This window comes from Geotrypetes seraphini, chromosome 8 (assembly GCF_902459505.1).
Source record: "Geotrypetes seraphini chromosome 8, aGeoSer1.1, whole genome shotgun sequence".
NCBI classification, from domain to species: Eukaryota; Metazoa; Chordata; class Amphibia; order Gymnophiona; family Dermophiidae; genus Geotrypetes; species Geotrypetes seraphini.
In genome coordinates, this window is record NC_047091.1 from 119,025,736 (window position 1) to 119,051,458 (window position 25,723).

At 44.4% G+C, this 25,723-nt stretch overlaps 1 protein-coding gene across 5 annotated transcripts in view; it reads left to right on the forward strand.

Moving 5' to 3' along the window:
* The window catches only part of LOC117365820 (colorectal mutant cancer protein-like), a 52,659-nt gene that overhangs the window by 24,160 nt on the left and 2,776 nt on the right, over positions 1-25,723 (forward strand). For 4 of the 5 annotated variants that reach the window (XM_033956687.1, XM_033956685.1, XM_033956686.1 and 1 more), the window contains 13 exons: positions 671-813; positions 3,375-3,502; positions 4,191-4,354; positions 6,383-6,574; positions 6,822-6,950; positions 8,426-8,589; positions 12,462-12,602; positions 15,636-15,736; positions 17,110-17,251; positions 23,469-23,739; positions 24,073-24,279; positions 24,970-25,052; positions 25,293-25,415. In XM_033956687.1, coding sequence (XP_033812578.1) covers positions 671-813; positions 3,375-3,502; positions 4,191-4,354; positions 6,383-6,574; positions 6,822-6,950; positions 8,426-8,589; positions 12,462-12,602; positions 15,636-15,736; positions 17,110-17,251; positions 23,469-23,739; positions 24,073-24,279; positions 24,970-25,052; positions 25,293-25,415 — 1,988 coding nt within the window. The remainder of the gene's footprint in view (positions 1-670; positions 814-3,374; positions 3,503-4,190; positions 4,355-6,382; positions 6,575-6,821; positions 6,951-8,425; positions 8,590-12,461; positions 12,603-15,635; positions 15,737-17,109; positions 17,252-23,468; positions 23,740-24,072; positions 24,280-24,969; positions 25,053-25,292; positions 25,416-25,723) is intronic. The other variant, XM_033956690.1, reaches the window with a different exon arrangement.

Sequence of the window (25,723 nt, forward strand, 5' to 3'; positions counted from 1 at the left end):
TAGGGCACTGGTCTTTGACCTATGGGCCGCCGCTGAGTGGACCATTGGGCACGATGGACCACTGGTCTGACCCAGCAGTGGCAAATCTTATGTTCTTATGATAGATGGACATCATCCCATGGTCCAGGAAACTGAAACACACTTGATGACACCATCTATACAGCCATGCATTTACCTCCAGAATGCAAGCTTTTCTACATTGTCCTTTACTCTTGATAGGGAGGATTTGATGAGGACACCACCTGCGTTTCTATTTACTTCGCCCTCTCTTCCAGAGCCTTGAAGTCACTTTTGGCAGAGGGTTACCTAGCAGCTTCATTCATGCTTCATTCAGAGGGTTACCTAGCAGCTTCATTCATGCAAACATAGATGAACAGTATCAGATAATAGTTTCTTCCTTTTTGGAGAAACCCTTATAATAAAGAAGTTACATGGCTACCATCTGGCCTGTTTCTTTCACCTTTCTTTGTCCTTAGTATCTCACTTCCTTATCTCAGTTATTGCTATGAGATAAATGTATGAGAAGCAATGTGCTAACACCATTGGAAGGTGAAAGATCCACAGAGTCTCATGGGATAGGCTTCAGGAGTTAAATGTAAAAAAAGATAACAAAAAAAGTAATATTACCCAGGATTTGAAGCTGTGGCATTGACTTTCTTTGCTGTTTCAGATGGAGCCTGGTGCCCTGACCAGTGATCTTGAAGCAGCAGATGGGCTGGTGATTCTGAGATATGAGGAATACATCACAAAACTGCTGGTCACTATTGCAGAACTCAACAATAAGATTGAGTGTCTGCAACAGCAAACAGGCAGGTGAGAACTCAGCAAATGCAGATAAGGCATTCTTAAAGGCGGTGACTGGTATATGCTCCTGACATAACTGACAGAAGGAAGACTGCAGGTACAGTAGGCACTTTCGAAAGAGTACAGTTGTACAGATCCTCTGATTAGTCATGCCAGATGTGGTTGTGGGTTCCTCCCCTTCTGGGTATGATTGATTACTTCTATGGTGCTGATGTTTAGACATTACAGTTATCCTTGGCAACTCTATATCCCCTCTTGGATCAAAATGATTGGCTATGATCTCTGGATCTAAAAGAAACTTATACTCACATACCAATTTATCCTGCTCACAGGAAATTTCTGAGATTTCAAGCAGCCCATCACCACTTTCGGCCTGGCATCCTTGCCCAGAGAATTCACCAGGTGTTCACCAAATGCCTGGTAGTAGTGGTAGCAACTTTAAGGGCTCAAGGACTTCAAGTTTTTCCTTATCTCAACGACCGGCTAATAAAAAATGCTTTTCCTCAAGGGGTGCTCACAGTCAACACAGTCAACAATCCTGTTTCTTCAGCAGTTGGGGTTCGAAGTCAACTTTACAAAATCTCAACTTAACCCTCTCAAACTCTATAATTCATAGGTAGATCAGTACAACTATTAATACAGTTAGGTCATAGTTGCAAGTTCAAGTAGGTCATTGTCTATCTTTGGTTGCTGTAAACGTAGCTGGCCAGCGCTGAATATCGACATAGTCGGCTAAGTTTATAGCGGTCAAAAATAAATCGGATAAATGCTAGTCACTGGAAATAGCCTGCCATTGAATATCTGGGCTCAACGCTGACTGTGGGAATCAGCCTGACTAATTCCTTTGGTCTGAATATCAGCCCTAAAGACATTGACTGTTATGATTATTATAGCTATCAAATATCAAATACTGTTGTGCTCTTCACCCAAAGATATTATCTTGTGCCCACAATACAAAAGTTTGCTCTGTCTTCTTTATTCCATATGATCATCTTGAACTGTATTCTCCACTTGTCTGGCAGCCGGTGGAGAGAAAAAAGAATTGGTGATATATGTTCAAAGTAGCTACCTCCACTTATAATTCAAGCCACTGCATAGTGAACAAACCGAAGGGCATATAAAGAAGACTGAGGGAGACATAAAGGCTAATGCAATGATCTAGGTGCAAAATTACCAAAACTGGATACAGGATGAACATTTTTGACTGACAAGAAAGGTCTTCTTTTTTTTTTTTTCAAAGAATCATTTTTATTTTTCAAAATAAATATACAAAGTATACAGATAATTATTATAAATATACAAAAGATAACTCAAACATGAAACAGACTAGTTGTAGTTAATAAGTAGGGAGATAGTATTGATTATAAGCCAATACAACCAGTACCTCATGTCAAACAAATCCAGCAGGGCCAGTACATATCATTTCAGCTGAAAGTATACATGCGAAACATGGAAGAGAGTTCCCAATGAGCATCACAAATGACTTAATTAAATGATAAGAAGTGACTCAATATATATTTTATGGATATTACATTGAAGTAATTTATGTCAACGGTCTAAATCACAATAAAGTTGAACAGGTCTCCATACTTTAAGAAATAAGCTAATAGATGATGTTTTTCAGCTATTACACTTTCAAATTTGTTGGTTATGCATACCGTGTTCCACCATATGATGTATTCTACCTTAGATAAGTCCTTCCAACAGTGCAAGATATTTTTAATAGCCAAAAATAATAGGATGTTAAGTAAACGGGCATTGGAAAGGTCTTAATCTATGAATGAGGCACAGTTGTTCCTGTTATATCACTATTACTTGATATTATATTGTAGCATGAATGTCAATGTATGTGCTTTTTGTTATCACTGTCAAAGATACTGTCATTCATGCTTTAGATGTATGTATACATTAAAATATTAATAAAAATGATTGAACTTAAAAAAAAAAAAAAAAAGGCCATCTTAATTACAGATTGAATTTGAAATCTTCATCATCCTTATATCTTAATTGCATGGAAATAAGAAGTACTCACTGTTCATATAAAAAGAAGATTGTAAATCATATGATTAGGATCTTCTCAAAAACAGGGCCTTATTTTTTTTTATGTTCAGAGACAACTATGATTGTAACTGCCTTGACACTAGTGAATATAAGACAACATAGCATTTAAAATAACACGCACCCCCCTTACGAAGCTGTATTAGGCTTTTTTATCGCCAGCCATGGCAGTATCAGCTCCAACGCTCATGGGGGCGTACATCATGAGCGTCGGAGCTAATACTGCTGCGGCTGGCAATAAAAAAGCCTAACGCGGCTACGTAAAAGAGGGGGAGGGGGGTTACATGAGGACTTTCTCCTATGTGAGCTATAGGAATAATTAGGGCTAGCAGAATGTTACTTTTATTTCACGCACATATTTTTAGTAGTAATTCACTCAGAATGGAGGGTTAACTATTACTTGTCCAAGATCACAGGGGGAGGCAATGGGATCTGAACCCAGCTTCCCTAATTCTCAGTCCATGGTTCATCCACTAGGTGACTCCTTCATTCCCTTGTATTTTGTTTTGCAGCAGAGAAGATGATGAATATGCTGATCAGTGCTCTCAGTATACTGCAAGTCTGCCCAGATATGTGTGGAAGCCCCCTTCTTATAGTGACTTTGAGACTTCCTCTTTCCCAGAACCCTATGCAGGGGAAGGTAAGCACAAGATCTTTATATACAGACTGACAAAAGGAGCTGTCTCATCTCAGACCTGCAACAATCTCGGATACTCTTTCTGCTCATACAGTTCTGTTATTGCACCTCATGCCTGCCCCTGCAGCACCCCAGTATCAAGACCCTCATACGCAGACAGCTCTGCCAGTGCACCTCAGTCCTATTCTGCTCCATTCCCTGCTGTTCCAGTACTGAGACTCTCACTTGCAGCTCTGCCAATGTACCGGTAGCTCACTCCTGTCCTGAAGTACCTTATCTTCCAGTACTGAGAACCCTCACACGCAGCTCTGCTGGTGTACCTCATTAATGCCCTACTTCACCCCTCACGTACAGCTCTGCCAATGTACTTCACTCTTACCCTGCTGCATTCTCTAATGTATAACAGCAAAAGGAACTGACTCTATTCACTCCACAAAAAGCCACACACAGAAAAACAAAGAACTTGTGGAGAACCGATGTCCAAGTTGATGGCTTTATTAAAACAAATAAATCATCCACATAAATACATCTAGGGCTGGAACCTCTAGAGACCTATACACAGCTCTGCCAATGCACCTCTCTCCTGCCCTGCAGCAGCCCCTGCCACTGTAGTACTGAGACCCTCACGCACAGCTGGCACCATGATTCCAATGTTTCATTTCTTGAGTCTTGTAACTTTCATTTTTTCAAGATGAAAGCTCTGATCTCTTCTTGGAGCTTCAGAAAGTGGTTGCATCTCTGGAGAGGATGGTGTATTCCAGACGGAACCTCACTACCAGTCCAATCAACAGCATCACTGCTATGGGTGATGGGGACCTGAGCCTAGCTAGAGAAGAGTGGGCGCTGACCACCAAGGTAAGCTGAAGCTTGGAAATAGGATGGATCAGCAATCCCAGCCCTTCAGTGGCATGCGGTGAGGGCTTTCAGAGGATTCAGTGAATCCCCAGCTCTACAGCCCTGCATTTTTTTTGTTTACTTTTTGCTTGATTGTATTGTATTGTGTTTATTTATTATTCACCTTATACTAAACTAAACTTAATCTTAAGTTTATATACCGCATCCTCTCCACGGAAGTGGAACTCGGCACGGTTTACAAGAACTTAAAATATAAGGAGAGAAAGAAAAGCACAAGTAAACAGACATAACAAATATCATTACAAACCTGAAACCATACAGAATACAATCTAAAAATCATAGAAACATAGAATAGTTGACAGCAGTCATTGTCAGTATTCACAGCAATCCTCCCCACAACCACAACACAGTCACTCATCCTTCAGCCATATTTCATTTTACAAAATAGATGATGTTTTAGCAGACTTTTGAATGTCATCAGATTCCCCTGCTGCTGTATATATTGTGGAAGCTTCTTCCAATCCTCTGGACCAATGCAGGAAAACACTCCCGCCCTTGATGTTTGCAGTCTTAACGCCTTTCTAGTTGGGATCCTCAAATCCCAATGGTCAGAGGAACACAACTTGGGAAGCGCAATATGACACGAAAGACAATCAGTTAGGTATTTGGGGGCCAACCCATGCAGACTTTGAGAGACTATCATACCTGATTATACCTGATTCGAAAATCCATCTTGAGCCAATATAGCTTGATGTAGTAGTTGGATGCAGTTCAATTTGTTGAGTAGGCAGCCTGCTCAACAAGTCAAACTGCATCAAATAAAAAGTAAACAAACAAACAAAAAAAGCAGGGATGTTGAGATGGGGATTCTCTGATGCTCCTGAAGGCCCTGACAGTACTGATCTGGATTTGATTGACTGAGCAGCATCTGCCTGCTGCCTACTCAACCAATCAAATTCAGAACACTGCCCTCAGGGCCTTTAGAGGGTGAGGCAAATCCCCTGAAGGCCTTGACTGCATGTCACTGCAGCCCTTTCTTTCTCACACAGACCCTGGAGGTTGCAGGGCTGGTGTTCCCAAACTAAAGCAGGTCACCAATACAAGTTTCTCTGTTCTACTGCTACTCAAGTGGAGGCGTGGCCTAGTGGTTAGAGCAACTGCTTCAGCAACCCTGAGGTTGTGAGTTCAATTCCCACTGCAGCTCCTTGTGACTCTGGGCAAGTCACTTAACACTTCATTGCTCCATGTAAAGTGGTATATCAAGTCCTATCCCCTGTACCTTCAAGGAAGAGTGTTTATTCTGGGGCCAATATTCAAAGCAATTTAGCCAGCCGCTGACCGGTTAAATTGCTTGGTCAAGGCTAGCTGCTAATTTTCAGTGGCGGCTAAGTGCTGCTAAAATTTGTGAGTAGTGCCTAACTCAAAGCCAGCTATGTTGGGGGCATTCCAGGGCTGGAGTGGCACTTGGCACATAAATGGGACCACATAAAGGTCTGTCCTGTTTTTATGTGCTAGCCCATGGCCGCTTAATGTTAAGCAGCTGAATGTTGATTTAAGCAGCTATGTGTTATGAGGCTTAAAAGTAACCAGATATTCAAAACCAAAGCCTGCAGAGGTCCCAGTTTTGAATATCTGGGAATGACTCCATCAGCGATGAGCAAAATGCTCACTGTCACTGGCTGAATTTTGGACACACTGTTAATAAATATAACATGTCATATAATAGCCCACTTTCCATGTTCTCAATGGTCACATGTGTCTACTGTGTCACTATATCAGTGGTTCCCAAACCTGTCCTGGGGGACCCCCAGCCAGTCAGGTTTTCAAGATATCCCTAATGAATATGCATGAGAGAGATTTGCATATAATGGAAGTGACAGGTATGCAAATCTCTCTCATGCATATTCATTAGGGATATCTTGAAAACCTGACTGGCTGGGGGTCCCCCAGGACAGGTTTGGGAACCACTGCACTTTATAAACAGGTTTCATAAAGAGGGAGTAAACTTCAGGATCCTTGTTCTTATAGGTCCTGGAGGAGATTGAGCAGGGATTAGGGATCACGACCGTGGAGGGGAGCCAATATGAGCAGGAGATCTCCAGCTTCCGAGACAGGAATACAGCCCTCAGAGTGGTGCTAGGAGACAAGGAGTTGGAACTGGACAGGTCAAAGGTCACAATGAAAGCCTTCCAAGAAGAGAGAGACAAGCTTCAGAGGAAGGTAGATATCAACCTACCTAGATAAGTCAATTTGTAAGAGAGGTTGAGTTGGTCCTGGTTTCAGCTCCACTGCCTGCATGAATTTGGTGTTGTAGTGCTACGTAGGCAAAACCAGGACTGGATAAGCCTGATCATAAAAACTGAAATAATTTACTAACACCACTGCCTTTATGTTTTGGTATGAGTTTGAGATGTGTCATTGTGCTGCTTGTTCTGTGTTTGCATCCTTGTTTTCATCTGCATCTCAGGTGCATGAACTGCAAACCTGTCTACAGAAGATGGAAGCCCCTTTGTCTCCAACTACCAGATACTCAGAACTGCTCAGCACTGGGAGAACTAATAGCCTAGCCCATGAAGAGGAACTGTGGGCAGTCCAAGTGAGTGCAAACTCTGACACTAGTGTGAAGGATCTCTCATTGTAGGAGAAAGCTACACCTTGCATGAACTAATGAGCAGCAAATGCCCACTCTGAAATAAATCCAAATATTATGTCAAGTTCTAAAATTCCTTTGGCTGATCTTTGCACACTCCACTGCTTTACCAAGAACAGTCACACTGCCAGATTGCCTCATATGCTTGCTAGATCTAATTGGTTCACACTGGGTGAGTTGTCTGAAGTTACACCTGTTTTCCATAGACTGATTAAATTTGTTTCCATAGGAAGCCCTGTGTGACATAACACCAAACATGGCTACAGAATGTTACTGTGCACAGGCACTGTTTCTATGCAGTTCATAGAAGGCGTGACTTTCTTTATAAGGATGGGTGGGTAATAAAAGCGATCCTGTTAGCTGGCTGGACCATTAAGTCTTGGGTAAGGATTAAAGATATTAATTTCTCCAGAGCACTGGATCTGTCCAAGGGCTTAAACTGCCTATGCCCCCTGAGCACTTAGAGTAGTGGTCTTCACTAATTTTTAAGCTGGAGCCACTATGGATCCAAATTTGCTTAAGGAGAGCCACTGGATATCTTCCCATGCAGGGCTGTGACACTGCTGACCAGTGTGTGTCAACAACATCTACCCACAGAAGCCATGGCCTCCCCAAAAACTGGCAGTTAATTATAGCTGTACTCCCCCCACCTATCTCCTCCCGGCCACTGTCATTTTAAATCTGCGGGCAACCACCGTGCAGCGTCAATGAGCAGGCCTCCTCGGAATTCTTCATTCTGCAGCGTTCTGCTTATGCAGGAACAGGAAGTTGTTGCAGAATGAAGACTTCTGAGACAGGCTTGCTCATTGATGCTGCATGGCGGCTGCCCCCAAATTTTAAAATATAGTGGCTGGGAGGAGGTAAATGGGGGAGTTGGGAGCTGGAGAGAAAGGTCGTAACCAACTCAAACAAAAAAGCGTTCCGCTGCCTATACATCTACCCCACTAACCTATAGAAACAGAGAAACATGACAGCAGATAAAGGCCAAATGGCCCATCCAGTCTGCCCATCTGCAGCATCCACCTTTAAACTTTTTATTGAGGGTATCCTCAAGGAAGTGAGCATTTCCAAATGCATTCTTTTCGTCTACTGAGAAATGCCTTGTCCTTCAAGCATGTGACTTTTTCTCCCATCCACTTTCCCCTTTCAGTCATGAGCTTGATTCGAGAGGCAAATAGTAGCAGCAAAAAAAGCAAGAATCATGATGAGGGCAGCCCCAGAGGTCTCCAAGGGCCACCATTGGCCCCCAGGACTCGCACTGAAGAACACTGTCTTAGACTGTATATTTGAGCACAGGCAGGTTATGTAAATCACTGTTTAACAGGATGGTGGAGAGACTGGAACTACATTTGCTATAAACAAATACTACACAGATAACTTCCCCTGTTCTTTGCTTTCACCTCACCTGTATTACCTCATAGGATGCTTTCAGAAATCCTGTTATGTTGGCTAAGAACCTGGTGCATTGTCTTCAAACCATCCTTGGGGCTCAGCACCTTTACCAGCTACTCTCTCTACAACCGCAACCCATAGCTTCCCATGGCAGCATCAGAAACTTGGAGGAAGAGACACAGCGACTGAGAGGGTAAGAAGCCCTGATGATAGTAAGCAGGTAGCAGAGCAATGAGGTTTTGTAGGTCCCGTTTAACGTACTGTAGCTATTGTACAGAACAGCATAAACAGTCTGCTGAGATAAGACCCAAGAGCAAACGAGAAAGGACCTGTGCCAAGCATGACGGAGGCTCATCCCATCTTAATCTTTCACTTCTTTGGACGTGGGTAATTGTCAAATAGTGAAAGGTGAATAGTGAAACCAGTACTTGTTAACATATTTATGAATAATCTGAAAATGGGAATGACAAGTAGACTGATAATGGTGACAAAAAAAGCATCAAAGCTGTTAAATCATATTCAGACTGAAATAAATTGTAGTGTGAACTTGTGAGACTGGGAGACTGGACATTCAAATTATAGATAAAATGTAATGTGGACAAGTACAAAGTGTTGCACATAGGGAAATAAAACCAAAATTATCCTAGGACAAGTAGGCAGTATATTCTTACATGAGAGTGCTAAAGTGTACTGTCACTTTAAGCTTTAGAAAGCTTTAAGACTGCCTGCACCGTGCATGAGCGAATGCCTTTTCGCTCGATGCTGGCTCATGAGGTTGTCAGTTTTTCGTTTTCCATGGAGTGAAGATGTATCTGGACTTTGTCTAGTCAAATTTGCCTTCCCGCTTCATATTTTCAATAATTTCATTATATCTTTCTTGTTAGTAGTTTTTCTTTTAAATCCTTTACATTTTTAATTAAATTTCTTTATTTTCACCTTTGGGGCCTGTAGGCGATTTTGAAGCTTTTGTCCCCACTGGCGGCGTCAATTGCTTTTCGACTTTCTTTTCACTCGACCTGTGCTGCTTTGTCTTTCCTGCTGGATCTCTTCCTGATCTTCCAGGGCTAAAAACAAACAAATAAATAAGAAGAAGAATAAATACCTTACCAAACAATTGTTTTATTCTTTTGTTCCTGCATTTTATTTTAATAAGGAGATATTAGGCCTGGGGTTGAGTACCCAGCAACTTGGACTTTTCTGCGGTACCGATTCCTAGTGGTACTGGTGCATTGACATCGACTTCATCACCAGCATCACAGGCATATATCTTGCATTGAGTCTCTTGATGCATGCCTCTCCTTGCCACCATCGAAGCAGGCTGTCATTTCTGAAGTGGTCTTTTCTTGAGGTTACCAATGCTTTGACACCCTGCTGCACTTATGATACCAGCTGAGCAGCATACAGAACCGGTGCCTCTTTTTCACGGATTGATCTTCTGAGTGGATTGATCTTCTGAGTGGTACCAGTGAGCATCGACAATTTCATCGATATCATCATCAGTGTCACTGGCGTTTTTAGCATTGAGTCTTTCAATGCATGTCTGTCATTGACGCTATCGTTCATCGATGCAGGCTGTCATTTCTGAAGTGCACTTCCCCTTGGGGTTACCAACACTTCGACACCCTGTGGCATTACCTACGGTACTAGCTTCTAAGCCTTTAGTGTCTAAGCCTTTAGTGCGCACGGCTGGCCATGAGATTACAATGAATTTGGCCTCAATGCCCCTTTTTCTGTACTCAGTACCAATACAGCGTAATTAGCATCAGACTCTGCTCGGCAGCGATCCATCCCTGCTCTTTATTTGCCTACATCAGGGGTAGGGAACTCCGGTCCTCGAGAGCCGTATTCCAGTCGGGTTTTCAGGATTTCCCCAATGAATATGCATGAGATCTACTTGCATGCACTGCTTTCAATGCATATTCATTGGGGAAATCCAGAAAACCCAACTGGAATACGACTCTCGAGGACCGGAGTTCCCGACCCCTAGCCTACATCGAGGCTCGGTACCGATGCTACATTTTACCTCAGTACCATTACTGCTCCTGTAATTTCATTTTCAGTGACCGGTACTGGTTGCTTCCACTGTCTCTCTCAGTACTGGCCTAGCCTCAGCAATCACTATGGTCGTCAACCTACATGCCGGTTCCTGCTCTCCATAGCTCATCAATGCATATTGACTTCATAACTCTCGCAAGGCCCTTCAATGGCACCTTTTACTTTATTTCCTTAATTTCAAGTTTTCCTCCATTGCATTTCCTGCTCCTGCAATGAATTCTATTCATGTATTACTTGTAGACCCTTTGATTACTTTCTTCTATGAAGCTCTATTCTCTGAAAACATAGGAGTGACCCAGTAGTTGGCACAGCTTCCTCAGCACTCTAGGGTTGTGGGCGTTTTACCCGCCGTGGCTCCTTGTGCCTCTTGCTAAGTTTCCTACCATATGTATGTCCTCCTTCATACTTACAACCTGCCAATTATTCAGTAATTACTATGCACTTGTTTTTCAAAGCTCCAACGACTGCTATGTTGGATTTTATTTCCATGGTGCTGTTTTGTATTTTTACAAACACACAAAATACTTTCTTTCCACGTTCCACTTTTTTCCGGCTGGACTAGTAGACTTCATGTTCCACCACCAGTATTTTTATCTTCTACTTTTGGGTACTTCCTCATACTGACTTGCTTTCCTCCAGGAAGAGTACACCCACATTATCTCTTCTGCAACCACAATTTTCCCTTCTGGTTGTATGGTTATTCTCATTTTTCTATGTCTCTATAGCAACATCCATTCTTTGGTGGACTTGACCTTCTATCTTGCTTCTGAACAACCACTTAAGAAGCAACTCTAACTCACAAGCACAAGAAGAGAGTATTGTGTAATGGTTGGGGCTGCAGCCTTGGCACCCTTGGGTTGTGAGTTTGGGCCCTATGTTTCCCCTGTGACCATGCATAAGTCACTTAGGGCTTCTTGCACCTCTTTCTATTTCTAAAACTTGACTCAGACATACAGTCTTGGTATTGGGACCAAACGTCCAAGATTCAAATTCCAGGTCACATGGGCATATGTGCCAATAGAATATTTAGTACTTATTCAGTGGATCTTCAGATGGTGATTTAAGCAATCACTTTTACCATACCATAGCAAACTGGTTCTTATATCCTGCAAATGTCAGCTAGGTATCATTGCAGCTTACATAATATTAGAAATGATACAGAGGTATAGACTTTACACAGATGGATACATTATAGTAAGTCAGTGCAGTGAAGAGAATAGATGTGTCTTCAGTGCCTTCCTGAATTGGAAGTATGTGGGAACTTGACGTATGCTGCTTGGAAGTTCGTTCCAGATTTTGGAACATTGGAATTCAAAGGTAGTCTCAAAAAGAGCTTTCCTCTGGACCTGGCAAAGTGAGGGAAGTGGTAGCTTCCAGCATAGAATTGTCCTCGAATCATTGAATGATTGTGCGACCTGGATAGTAGAAGTGAGTCCAGCAGAGTTTTCTCCATATATGACTTTATGGACCATACATGCAATTTTGAACTGAACCCAGCCTTTGACTGACAGCCAGTGTAATTTCTTAAATAGTGGACTTGCCCTCTCAAATTTGGTCTTGCGCAGGTTAAGCCTTGCTGCTGTATTTTGGAGTAGTTGCAGTTTCTTAAGGTCTTTCCTTGAGATGCGGCTATAGAGGGCATTACAGGGAGGTCTGCTTGGGCCACAGCCACCAACTTCTTCATTAATCTATAATTGTTCATTTCAAAATGTTAATATTTTAACTTAATAATATTATCACTTAAGAAATAGGTCTGATTCAGGTGAAGGTAGGCTCCTGACATGATTATATTTCACTGCATCAGGGCAAAAACACCTTATCACATTTATCAGGAGTTCCTACGAGCAAAACTTCAAGCATTTCCTCATCATGCATTTCATCTTTAAAAATGCATGGTGAGGAAATGCTTGATAAATACGATAAAGGCCTCTGCCCTGAGGCAGTTTAATGAAGCATGATCTTCCCTACCCTCCTCCTGATTATCTACTTCTGCCTCTTTTAATGCTGCAGGGACCTTGATAAGCTGTGGATCCTGAATGATTTGTTGGCAGAGACCTTGGAAGAGTGCAAGAATCATTCAGAGAAGTTGAGCATGGTTCTGGGGAAGCAGGAATCCAAGAGCACCATGTTGCGCCTGGCCCTGCAATGCAGGTGAGACCCAGGGGGGTGCAAGCTGGCCACAAATTTGGAAAGTAGTGCCAGACATAATATAACAGAAGATGGCAGAAACTACCCCCCCCCCCCCGCATGGTCCATTTAGTCTGTCCAGTAAAGTTGTTAAAATTGTACCCAACACTGTGTGCAAGTATCCCCTTCTATGCCTTGGCATGTTACATACATTTAGGGCCAGTGCAAGAGTATTATCATCTGGATTCTATATATGACACCCAAATTTGGGCACTGAAATTTGCATGAAGATCAAAGATGTGTGCACAAATTAATTAGCGAAGAAGCCATTAAGTAGTCATAAATTGATGCTAACAATCAATTATTGCAATTAATTGGCATTAATTAGGTTTAATGTGTGCATCTTCCTGTGCGCTATTCTATAACCCCACATGCCTAAATCTCCTAGGATATAACTCAAAAGGGGGTGTGGCCAGGGGCATTCCAAAACTTTGCAAGTGGAGTTACAGAATACCACCATTCCTGCACCCAAATGCCAAAAGCTGGGTTTCAGTTAGCGTAAATACCAGTGCCCAAATTTGGGTGCAGGAATGGATTCTAAGCAGTATTCTGTAAAGAGAGTCAATGCGGAGAAGTCTTTATAGAATAGCACTCTGTGTTGATTTCCTCCAGTGCCCAAATTTGTGTGCTATTTACTGAATCTGAGTCTATATGCGCTAGGCAAAATTTTAGCCTTGTGTACCATCCCCCACCCTTTCCATACGCATGCTTTCCACATCACCCAGTCTCTCAAGTTCCAACTGTCCATTCAATTTGATCCCTTTATCTCTACCCCTCCATCCAGTCCCCAAGTCTCCACATTCTCCCCTCCCCAATCCCTGGGTCTCTACTCCCCCATAACCACCCTATTCCTCATCCCTCCTGGGCCCCTCTCTCCCTCCTCCCTCTGTCACCCGGTAGGAGAGAGTAACTAGTAACGCTTCTAATCCTGCTGCTCGTGCTGCAGTCAGCTGCTCAGAGCCAAGCGGAAGGGACAGGAAAAGCATACGCTGCAGCACAAGCAGGTTAGAAGTGCCAGTCCTGCTCTATAGGGGTGCTGGAGAGGGAGGAACTGGCTTAGTGGTGAGCCTAGTCACAAACAAAAGGGGGCTGAAGAGTCCCCCTTAAAGAGAAGAAAACCACACAACACACTGGGAAAATCAAAACCCAACATCCGGATGTGTTTATTATAATAATGCCTAGTTATGATATCCAAATTAGTCGAGAATAGACATCTAATGAAGTAGATGGTTGAATAAATAGGGAGGATCTGACATGGTCCATGTTTCGGCTCAATCAGCCTTCTTCAGGAGTCCAAATGGATCCGCTATTTATTAACAAGTATTGAAAAGTGAAAACATTTTAAAATGAATTTTTTGGCCATCTTGGCAGGAAAGCAGTGGCGTTGTTATAATAAAAAAAATGGTCCTTCCTATTCGTTCAATCATCTAGCTAGGCATATAATAAACTCACGCAGTGGTGGGCATACCAGGAAGGTGCCACAGTCGCAATGACTGTTATTTGTTCCCATGAGGGCACAGAGCAGGCAGAGAGGCCTGATAATGCTGACACTAAATTCAGTGTAGTTACTTACCTGTAACGTAGGTTCTCCGTGGATAGCAGGATAGTCAGCCACATATGGGTGTTGTCCCAACAGCTCCCAATTTGCGGATAAGCTCTCCAATAGCTCAGAGAGATTTTTTTTTTCTCTGAGCACATGCAGTGCCTGGGCCCCACTGGGCATGCCCGAGCACTACCCATTTCCTCCTGCTTCCCCCTAATCCTCAGACTTTAGCCTCCGCCCGTTCCCATCGGTCGGATTTTCTACAGCTCTCCATTACAATTTTTCTACCATCAAGACTTTTTCTACTTACCATCTTGAAGATGCCAGAAGCATGTAAGAAATGTCAGGATTGCAGGAAAAGGATGAGTACACTGGATCCTCACGATCTGTGCGTTCGCTGCTTGGGTCCAGTGCACGAAGAACAGTGTTGCTTGCACTGTACCCGCCTGTCTCCACGGGCACGCAAGCTAAGGAAGAGGGCACTGAGAGACTTCATGAAAAGAAGTGAGGCCCGAGAATCTTCCTCCATAATTTGACCTCTGACACTCTTGGCATGTCTAGTTCAACTAATGGATAATAATCTAGCCCTGCAATAAATGATATTTAACCTTTCAAAACCTGCTTAGAAGGTAAGATAACTGGAAAATTTAACTTAGTTACCTTAAGTAAAATTTCAAACAAACTTACCCCCTCTTTTACAAAGCCACACTAGCGGCTGCCCCTGCAGTAACTGCCCCAAAGCCCATAGGGATTTAAAGGGCTTCGGGGCTTTTGCTGGGTAGCAGCCACTAGCGCAGCTTTGTAAAAGTGCAGGTTAATCAGCTAGGTTTGGAGATTAAGATTCCCCTACATTTAGCCAGATAGGATTTGTCTGACCGGAACTATGCGGGTAAGGTAGCTGGTTAAGAGCTCTGACCTGCTAAATTGAAAACTCACTCTAGATATGTTCTCTCAGGGGTTTCCACAACTGGCGCTGTGCTTTGTTCCGAGTTTCTGGGTCTCGCTATGTCTTGTCAAGTAGAAACCTTCAGAGGATGGCACTTTTTAAGCAATTAGATTTGGTTGGATAAACCTTTTGAAAGCAGTGGCATAGCGAGGTTGAATAGCGCCTGGAGTAGTGGCGCCCCTCCCCCACCCCTTTCCTGTACCTTTTCAACTTCGGTGTGAGCAGCCACCAACATACTGCCCACATCGGCTTCGGTGCTCTTTCTGATGTCACTTCCTAGGTGCCAAGTCCTGGAACTAATGTCAGAGAGAGTGCCGAAGCAGATGCGGACAGCAAATTGGCAGCTGCTCGCGCTGCACCAAAGTTAAAAAGGTAAAGGGGGAGGGGGAAGGGGGGCAGAGAGGAGGAGGGGTACCAACACTCTGAAGAAGATAGTGCCTGGGGCAGACCACCCCCCTCGCCCCCACCCTTACTACACCACTGTTTGAAAATCTGCTTCCTTCTGCAGTGAACGATGCATGGAGGTCTATGAAGCACTGTTGGCACAGGCTGAATGGAAGCAGGAGCTCCTGCAGCAGCAGGTCACGGGGAGGAATATAAGTTGCCCAGGTAAGAGTTTTGGTTACCCAGTCATGGTGAAGGGAGGCATAAGGGTCTGTAGTGAGCTCTTTGCCATCTTTTGATGAGTTCAGGTTTGGGTGGAGGCAGTGGTGCATTAAGGGTGAGCGGTGCCTGAGGCGGTAGCGCCCCTCCCCCGTCCTCTTCCCCAGCTTCCCCACTGCACGCGTGCCCCCTTCCCTTTCCCCGTACCTTTTTAACTTCTCCGGCGTGAGCAGCTGCCCACGTCAGCATCAGCTCGCCCTTTGGCGCAGGTCCCAGAAGTGATGGAGAGAGCGCTGAGGCCGGCACGGGCAGCAACCTCATGCCAGGGAAGTAAAAAAGGTACCGGTGAAGGCAAGGGGCATGCATGCGTGGCGAGGAGGGGAGTGGAGAGGAGGAGGGGTGCCACGCCCTTAGGAAAACCACGCCCGGGACGGACCGCCTCCCCCGCACTCCCTTATCACACCACTGGGTGGAGGGAACAAGGGAAACAAATGCTTTACACCTACTAGACCTGAATGTAACTTGCCTTGAGTTACAACTGAAAAAGGTGTGAATTACAATCAAATAAAAACTGAACATTTTGAATAAGCAAAAGGTGCTGCTGTTTCACAGTTGTATTGTGTCTGTTTTCTAATGAAGAGTATATTTAGGGGGTATCGGCATGATTGATAGACTTCTGTGGCAGTTCTGAAGAACAAATCCCGAAGTGAGATTTAAGGCTGGTGTTTGCCCTGTTTTTGAAAAGGGAGGAGGGGCAATATTCCACAGGCAAGCCAATGAGTTTGTTTCTCCTTTTCAAACAAAACTTCTCTAGGAGGGAGAATGAGTTTGACACCTGTGGTATAATAAAACTAGCAGGCAGAAAAAAGAAGAACACCTCGCCTTGAAGTTACAGACAGTCCAATAAAAGGCAAGGAAGACATCTATTCAACCAATGAGAAGATCTTTATTCATAAATGTAGTCCTAAGATTTTTATTCATAAATATAGTCTCAACTAGGATCCAAGTTTCGGCGTAATCAAAATGCCTTCATCAGGGGATACTTGTATAAAGGAGCTGATGCACGTGTTGTAGTGGCAAATACTCCACAAACTTTTAGCACGCGCATCAGCTCCTCAACGCGTTCAGCGAGCTTTATACAAGTATCCCCTGATGAAGGCGTTTTGATTACTCCGAAACTAGTTGGGATTATATTTATGAATAAAGATCTTCTCATTGGTTGAATAGATGTCTACCTTGCCTTTTATTGGACTGTATAACAAAACTAAAAATTGTAGCCAGGCTGTTTCAGGCCATTTAACCCCTTCTGAGTCTCACAAGCCCTGCCCAGCCAGGGGATGACTGTAAGTGCTTCATGTAACATGCCTGCTGTGCTCTAGGAGGCTCTCAGAGGTGGCCACGAGCCCCACGGGACCTGGACAGTGCTGTGAAACTGATGATTTTGGAAGCTAAGAAGGTGCTGAACAAGGGGGATCCCAAGGAAGCAGAGAAGGCTAATGCAGAAGCTAATTTCCCCTACAGGTACCTAGCAGCACTGGAACATTGCATTTTCAGAAAGCATCATTTGGATTGTGCCGAGTATCCTATCTGTGTTATATTTATGTTCTTCCTTGCTGCCTATTATGATATCATTCATATTCTGCTGCCATTTATCATAGTTCTGTAATATAATTGTATTTACAGTGCTGTTAAATGTTTACACTTGTATTTCTGACACTGTATCATGTTAGTCCAATTATTGGGATTCAATTTGCCATTCCAAGTTGATCTCATTGATTGTATTTTTGTTTATACAGTATTTGGTAATTGTTGTTATGCCATTAATTAAATTGTAAATTTAGACATCGTATATCTGGATTTCCAGAAAGCCTTCGACAAGGTACCCCTTCTGAGGAAACTGTGGAGCCATGGGGTGGAAGGGGACGTACATAGATGGATCAAAAATTGACTGGCGGACAGGGAGCAGAGCGTAGGAGTAAAGGGGCACTGCTCTGAGTGGATAGGTGTCACGAGTGGTGTTCCGCAGGGGTCAGTGCTGGGACCACTGCTGTTCAATATATTCATTAATGATTTGGAAACAGGGACGAAGTGCAAAGTTATCAAGTTCGCGGATGACACAAAACTCTCTAGCAGGGTCAAAACTGTTGAGGAATGCAAAGAACTGCAGAGTAGAGAATGACACGGTGGCGGTTACCCGCGGCTAGCCGCATTTAGCCGCGGGTAACCCACCAAAATGGGGAAGAAAAAATAGTGGCCTCTGCGGGACGGGGACAAGGCCATTCACCGCCCCGTGGAGTGGTGAATGGACTTGTCCCCGCAGTGAGATAATCAAGATCATGCGGTCCCCGCCATCTCCCTCCCTCCACCTCACCTTTGAATTGAAGAGCACCGCCGGTTGAATTTCTGCTGGTCAGCCGAAAAAAAAAAAAGCCTCTCCTTTTCCCCTGCTCTCAGTCTAAAGCCGACAGGAAGTCTTTCCGACGTCAATTCTGACGTCGGAGAGGATGTTCTGGGCCAGCCAATCGCTGCCTGGCTGGCCCAGAACGTCCTCTCCGATTTCAGAATTGAGTCGGAAAGAAGTCTTCCGGCTTTAGCCGCTGCAGCATGGTGGTAAGAGAAGGGGAAAAGGAGGGAGGCTTTTTTTTTTTTTTTTTTAGCGGCAGGGAGGCAGCAGGCTGGCTTTGGCTAGGGAGGGAGAAAGGTAGACAGGCAGGCAGCCTTCGGGGGTGGGGGTGGGACAAAGTGTGGAAGGTAGTGAGAGGGACATAGGAAGGAGGCACTAGGGACACTAAAGACATGGGAAGGAGGCACTGGGGGCACTAAAGACAGAAAGGGGCACTAAGGACATGGGAAGGAGGCACTGGGGGCACTAAAGATAGAAAGGGGCACTAAAGACATGGGAAGGAGGTACTGGGGCACTAAAGACATGGGAAGGAGGCACTGGGGGCACTAAAGACAGGAAGGGGCACTAAGGACACGGGAAGGAGGCACTAGGGGCACTAAAGACATGGGAAGGAGGTACTGGGGGCACTAAAGACATGGGAAGGAATCACTGGGGCACTAAAGACATGGGAAAGAGGCACTGGGGGCACTAAAGACAGGAAGGGGCACTAAGGACATGGGAAGGAGGCACTGGGGGCACTAAAGACATGGGAAGGAGGCACTGGGGGCACTAAAGACATGGGAAGGAGGCACCAGGGGCACTAAAGACATAGGAAGGAAAGAGGGAGGGAATAGAAAGGGACAATTCTTGGGCCTGAGTGCAGAAAGAAAGAAATGAAAGAAAGGATACACAGACAGAAGGAAACGCAACCAGAGACTCATGAAATCAATCACCAGACAGCAAAGGTAGGAAAAATGATTTTATTTTCAATTTAGTGATCAAAATGTGTCAGTTTTGAGAATTTATATCTGCTGTCTATATTTTGCACTATATTTGTCTATTTTTCTATAGTTACTGAGGTGACTGAGCTTGCGGAGATGGGGCGGAAACAGGGTTTTAAAATTTTAGTCCTAGTAGTTTGCCGGTCCACAAAATAATTCTTTTATTTCTGCCGGTCCACGGGTGTAAAAAGGTTGAAAAACACTGATGTAGAGTATGCTGGCTTTCTTTTTCGCCCAGCCGCACGTGTTCAAAAAGCCGCGCTCGCGCGGCTGCTCGAGTTGATCAATCTTCTCCTCTCTTGCAACTTCCTGTTTCCGGTTGCATCGGAGGAGAATATTGAACAAATGAGCACCCGCATGTGCGGCTGGGCGAAAAAGAAAGCTGGCATACTCTACATCTAAGGTGAAATGGACGGAGGGAGATGGCGGAACACTGCAGTCGGTCAGGTGTCTGCTGTTTTTGTATCACTGCCTGCCTGCGCTCACATTCCAGATCCTCCTGCATTTTTAGTGTGCACAATTGACCTGATTCGAGCTATAGGTGAACATAGGGGACACGTCATTGAAAGGGAGGACAAGTTAATTGATTTATTTTATGTTCTGTTTTTACTACAGGGCAGAGGCACTGAAACAGATTCTCAGTGCAGTAGTAGTACTGGCAGGACTCTCTTCTGTCTTCATGGTGTTTCGCAGTACTGAGGCTTATATGGATGCTCCGGGGACGGTGATGGGGCGGTGAATGGAATGGCAGTGGCGGTGACGGGGTGGTGAAGGGAACGGCGGTGACGGGGCGGTGCAGAGGATGGTGGGCCGGGGACGGTGCAGTGACGGGGACAGATTTTTTCCCCATGTCATTCTCTACTGCAGAGCGACCTGGACAAACTGGGTGAGTGGGCTAAAACATGGCAGATGAGCTTCAATGTGGAGAAATGTAAGGTCTTGCACATAGGGAAGGGGAACCCAATGTACAGCTATACGATGGGAGGGAGGGTACTGGGGGAAGGCAACCTAGAAAAAGACCTGGGGGTATTGGTGGACGAATCAATGAAGCCAGCGGCACAATGTGCAGCGGCCTCAAAGAAAGCGAACAGAATGTTGGGCATTATCAAAAAAGGTATCACTACCAGAACAAAGGAAGTCATCCTGCCACTGTATCGAGCAATGGTGTGCCCACATCTGGAATACTGTGTCCAATACTGGTCGCCATACCTTAAGAAGGACATGGCAATACTCGAGAGGGTCCAGAGGTGAGCAACAAGCATGATAAAGGGCATGGAGAACCTTTCATATGCCGAACGGTTGGTCAAGCTGGGACTCTTTACCCTGGAAAAGCAGAGCCTGAGAGGGGACATGATAGAGACTTATAAAATCATGAAAGGCATAGAGAAGGTGGAGAGGGACAGATTCTTTAGACTAGCAGGGACAACAAAAACAAGAGGTCATTCAGAAAAACTGAGAGGAGACAGATTCAAAATGAATGCAAGGAAGTTCTTCTTCACTCAACGGGTGGTGGACACCTGGAACTTGCTTCCAGGAGAGGTGATAAGACAGAGTACAATAATGGGGTTCAAAAAGGGACTGGATGACTTCCTGGAAGCAAAGGGGATAGCAGGGTACAGATAGAGGGTTACTTCACTGGACATTAGGCGAACAGGGTATGGAAGTTGTAGGCTAGGAGCACTTACAGGTCATGGACCTGGGGGGCCGCCGCGGGAGCGTACTGCCGGGCACGATGGACCCCTGGTCTGACCCGATAGGGGCAATGCTTATGTTCTTATGTAGAGCGCTGCATACATATGTCTAGTAGTGCTATAGAAATGATTAGTAGTAGTAGATAACGTTAAACACTTTTAATCCATGTAAATTAACTTCCCCATGAAGTCCTGAAAATGGCTTTTTGAATACTTTTTTACACACCTACCATTCTGATTTAGATACTGAATGCTGAGACCTAGGTGCCTAGTCCCAATTTGTCATTAAGGATGGCTTTGAAGCCCTGAAAATTAGAGTTCATAAGCCCAGGCTAAGATTGGAGCTTCTATTTTTTAAGCACAGATCTGATCAGATGCTACCAAGATATTAAAGATCAACTACCAGAAAATCACAGGACATAAGAATAGCCTTACTGGGTCAGACCAATAATCCATCAAGCCCAGTAGCCCGTTCTCACGGTGGCCAATCCAAGATCACTAGTACCTGGCCAAAACCCAAAGAGTAGCAACATTCCATGCTACCGATCTAGGGCAAGCAGTAGCTTCCCCCATGTCTTTCTCAATAACAGACTGGACTGTTCTTCCAGGAACTTGTCCAAACCTTTCTTAAAACCAGCTACGCTATCCGCTCTTACCACAAACTCTGGCAATGCAGTGTGATTATCACTGGAGGGATAAAAGGAAAAAAACGTTTGGCATTAGAAAAGACAGAATGGCACGTGCATCAGTGTTAAGTGTTCAGAAAGAAATGCTCTCCCTTCTGAGCCAGCACTGACCCAGTGTCTCAGCATGGAATAAGGAGTTGAGTCTATGATGATTCATTCTGGACGTTTCAGCGCTGAATCGTCACATGAAACGTCCTGCGATGAACTTCTGGCACCGATCCCTCAAGCGACGATTCAGCGTTTGGGAGGGCAATGCCTCCCAACCCATCCCAAAAATTCTATCCTCCATCCCCCAGCTCAGCCCCTTTCTGCCATCTGTATGTAAATCAGAGGCTCGGGTTTCCTGAGGAGGAGGTGAGAACAGAATTACATTCGACTGAAAACAAACTCCTCTTCTCCCGCCCCTTCTGTGTCTTTTTTTTTTTTTTTTTTCAGGAATTGATTCACATAGCTGCCACCTATATAATGACAGAGAAGTATCAAGGCAGCACTCACACATTCTGTGGGAAAAGAACTGCATGAGTTGAGACTCGGAGGTCTGAGGTTGGGTACTTTGGACTGGGACGATTGATTGTGACCGTTTCAGTGCATCTGTGATGAAACGTCCCATAAAGAGCTGGTCATGATGAATTGTCTCATTCCGTAAGGAGACATTCTCCTCTCTGAACCAATATGGACCCAGTACATAGCCGCAGGTCTCCCTCCATGTTTGTGGGTTTAGCATTGGTAAGCTTCCCGCCTCCTGGACCCCTCTACACCCTACCTTAAAACCCTTGTGGTCTAGCAATGAAGCAGGGCAGGAGCGATCTTCCCACGCTCTTGCTCCATGAAAGCTGCAATCAAAAATGGCTGCCTCATGAGACCATCACAGGAACTCCAGCAGTCATTTTTGATTGTGGCTTTCATGGGGCAGGAGCATAGGAAGATCGCTCCTGCCCCGCTTCACTGCTAGACTATCAGATATTTAAGGTAAGGTGTGGAAGGGTCCAGGGGGGCGGGATTTAAGGTCTGGGGGCCCCTAAAGTTATTCCAAATACATAGTATTCATGAGGGGGGCAGTGCCCTTAACTCCCATGAATATGGAAGGGGGAGTGTTTAAGGAGACACTCTCCTCTCTCAGCCAATACTGGCCCAGTGTCTCAGCATTGTATAAGGAGACACTTCCCCCTCTGAGCCACTAAGGACCCAGTCTCCCAGCATGGTATAAAGAGACTCTCTCTCCTCTGAACCAGTATGGACTCGGTGCCCATCATGGTATAAGGAGACACTCTCTTCTCTGAGCCAATAGTGACCCAGTGCCGCACCATGGTTTTAGGAGACACTTTCCCCTCTGAACAAGTACTGGTCTAAAGTCACAGAATGGTGTTAAGAGACACTCTCCCCTCTGAGCCAGCAATGACCCAGTGTCCCAGCACTGTATAAGAAGATACTCTCCTCTCTAAGTCAATACTGACCCAGTTTCTCATCATGGTATGAGAAGACACACTTCCTTCTGAGCCAGAACTGACTCAGTGTCCTGCAATGGTTTTAGGAGATATTTTCTTCTCTGAGCCAGTAATGACCCAATATCCCAGCATGGTGTTAGGAGACACTTTCCTCTTTGAGCTGGTAGTGACCCAGTACCTCCTCTCATATCTTTTAAGACAGTAAACTGAGGTCCCATCTGCTCAGTGGACATTGAATATTCTGGGATTAGTTTTTCTAAGAATGCAACAATTAACCCTGATTTCATGGCTAAATGCCAGTCCTTATGTTGTACAATCTGGTGCTTTTTGGGATTCTTTCATAATAGATTCAGTAGGAGCTTCACCATTTTAACTAATGCATGTTTGTGCTACTTTAGACAGACACTAATCCCTCAATGAATTCCCAAAGCTTTCAGATTCAAGATTACTCTTAATTCTAGCCTCGGGCTGTAATGTGTAGCTGTAGATGAGAGTTTCCTATACTTGTCTCTGTTGGATCTGATTCCTGCAGTTGGAGTCTTGTGGTACTGAGCAGCAAGGATAAGGTGCTTCTCAAGGATTATGTCCAGAAGTTGAAAGAGGACCAAACCTCAGTCATAGTCACCCTGGCATCACTGAGAGAAGATGGAGTCTGTTACTGCACTCAAGTGGCACATCTTAATGATGTCATCAGGTCCAAGGTTGATGATGCAATTGAGGCTGTTCTTGACATTCTGCCTGGCATGGCAGAGAAGCCCCAGTTGGATCGGATTCAACTGCAGCAGGATTTAACAGCCACCAGGGTAAGGCACTGGGAATGAGTTTATGGATAACTGGGATTATTTCTTAGGAGCTCAGGCCACTGGGAGAGTATACAAAAGGCTACTCACATTGGTCTCATGCTATAGCCCAGACTGTCACATGAACGAGAATAGTCAGAGAAAGCTTGGTAAGAATGATGGTGCCTCAGGGTTCTTACAGAATGTTTGGTAAGAAGGATGGTTTCTTGGACTTTTACAGAAAGCTTGATAAGAGGCAAGTGATGGTATGACAGGTCCTCACAGAATATTTAGTAAGAGTGCTGGTGTCTGCCCAAGAAAGCTTGTTAAGGAGTGATGATGTCTCCATAACTTTAGGAGGAAATATCTGAATTGAAGACTCGACTGCATATCGCAGAGAAGGTGAAAAGGATCTTGGAGCTACAGACATTGGCACATGGTGCTCAGGAAGGTGCATGTCTTCTCCTGACTGAGCACTTGCAGTGGGAGTTGGACGAATGGACAGGAAAGCAGCCCCTGAATGTGAGCTCTGGAAGCAGCACAGGAGACAGCTGCAGCATGGGAGTAAGTAATTGCCCACATCCTTCTATTAGAACAGAATGATTGATCAATTTCAGTACCATCAAATCCTTCATGGACCATCATTTTTGTGTCTCTTCTCACTGTGCAATGCCTGTATGATATCACTGCTGGACATATTATATGAGCTTTAGTTCCCTTCTCTTCTGAATAGATTGTATTGCAATCTGGAGGTGAGAGGAGACAATGGAGAAGGAAGGTGGAAAATTATTTTCTGTGACATTACCCAATATGATTTCCAATGTTGAATCCAGAGCCAGAGTATCTGAGGCTGCAGTGCCTCATATGGAGCTCTCTGAATAATCACTAAAGTGGTGATTCTCTGGTTGCTTTATAGTGAAGTTGTTTGATGAAGCTCTTAGTCTTTGTTAGACACTGAGCTCTCTGCCTTGTCTCCGGTGGAGCTTTGTGATAGTATTCTATGAAATAATTGTCCACTGTCTTTGGCTTGGAGTTTCTTAAGACTCCCTAAATAATTCTTTTGATGGGACTTCCTGAGCCAGGTCTGGGATGAAGCCTTTTAAAATATCATGGGATTAGAACCAGTGACTGCATATCTCTAGCACAGTCATAACTCAATTTTCCATTTTATCACTCAGCTCTCCCCTCAGTGTATGTAACCTTTTCCCTGCATCTCAAAATAGATCATTCTGCTTCAACCTTTATTTCTGATAGACTGACAGTGAAGGAGAAACATCATTTACTAGAGCTGAAGGAAACCCCAGTGTGATACAGGAACTTATCCAGTCATTGGCCCGGTGAGTAACCTCCTAATTTTATTCACCATCTTGCGTTTCAGCATTGCTCTAGTTGTGTACCTAACAGCCTCCTACAGATTACAGTATGTTGCTGTGGATTAATCAGCAAAGATCCCCCATATCATTAGGTCTTCAACCTCAATTCTAATGAGATGTCTGCTTTGGGTAATTGAGAAGGATAGAGGGAAAGAGCTATGCCTTATGCTAAAGATCTCACTCACAGCTCTGTTTATGGAGCAGGAGCTCAGAACTGAAGGATCATATTCGAGTTCTCCTGACTGCATTGGAGAAGTCTGTGAAGGACAGCAACTCCCAGAAGCTTCAGTCTGTCCAGATTACCATGGACATCTTTAGAGCTCACAGGTATGGATAAACTTTTACCAGTGGCATAGCCCAAAAATAGTTTTGAGTGTTTGTGTGTGGGGCAGGGTTAACATGGGGAGGGGACAATAAGCATACAGCCCCCCCCATCCATATCAGTATAAATCACTCACTAATGGCATCCAGATAGCAATGTTGAGAACCGGCCATGCAACTCCTCACCACTGTACCCTCCTTTCCCAATATACAACCGAAACCACATACACATTGAAACCTTATGGGGGTTCATCCTGTTCACAATTTTTTGAGATCATAAATAGAATATGCTGCCATATTGGTAGAACATTGGA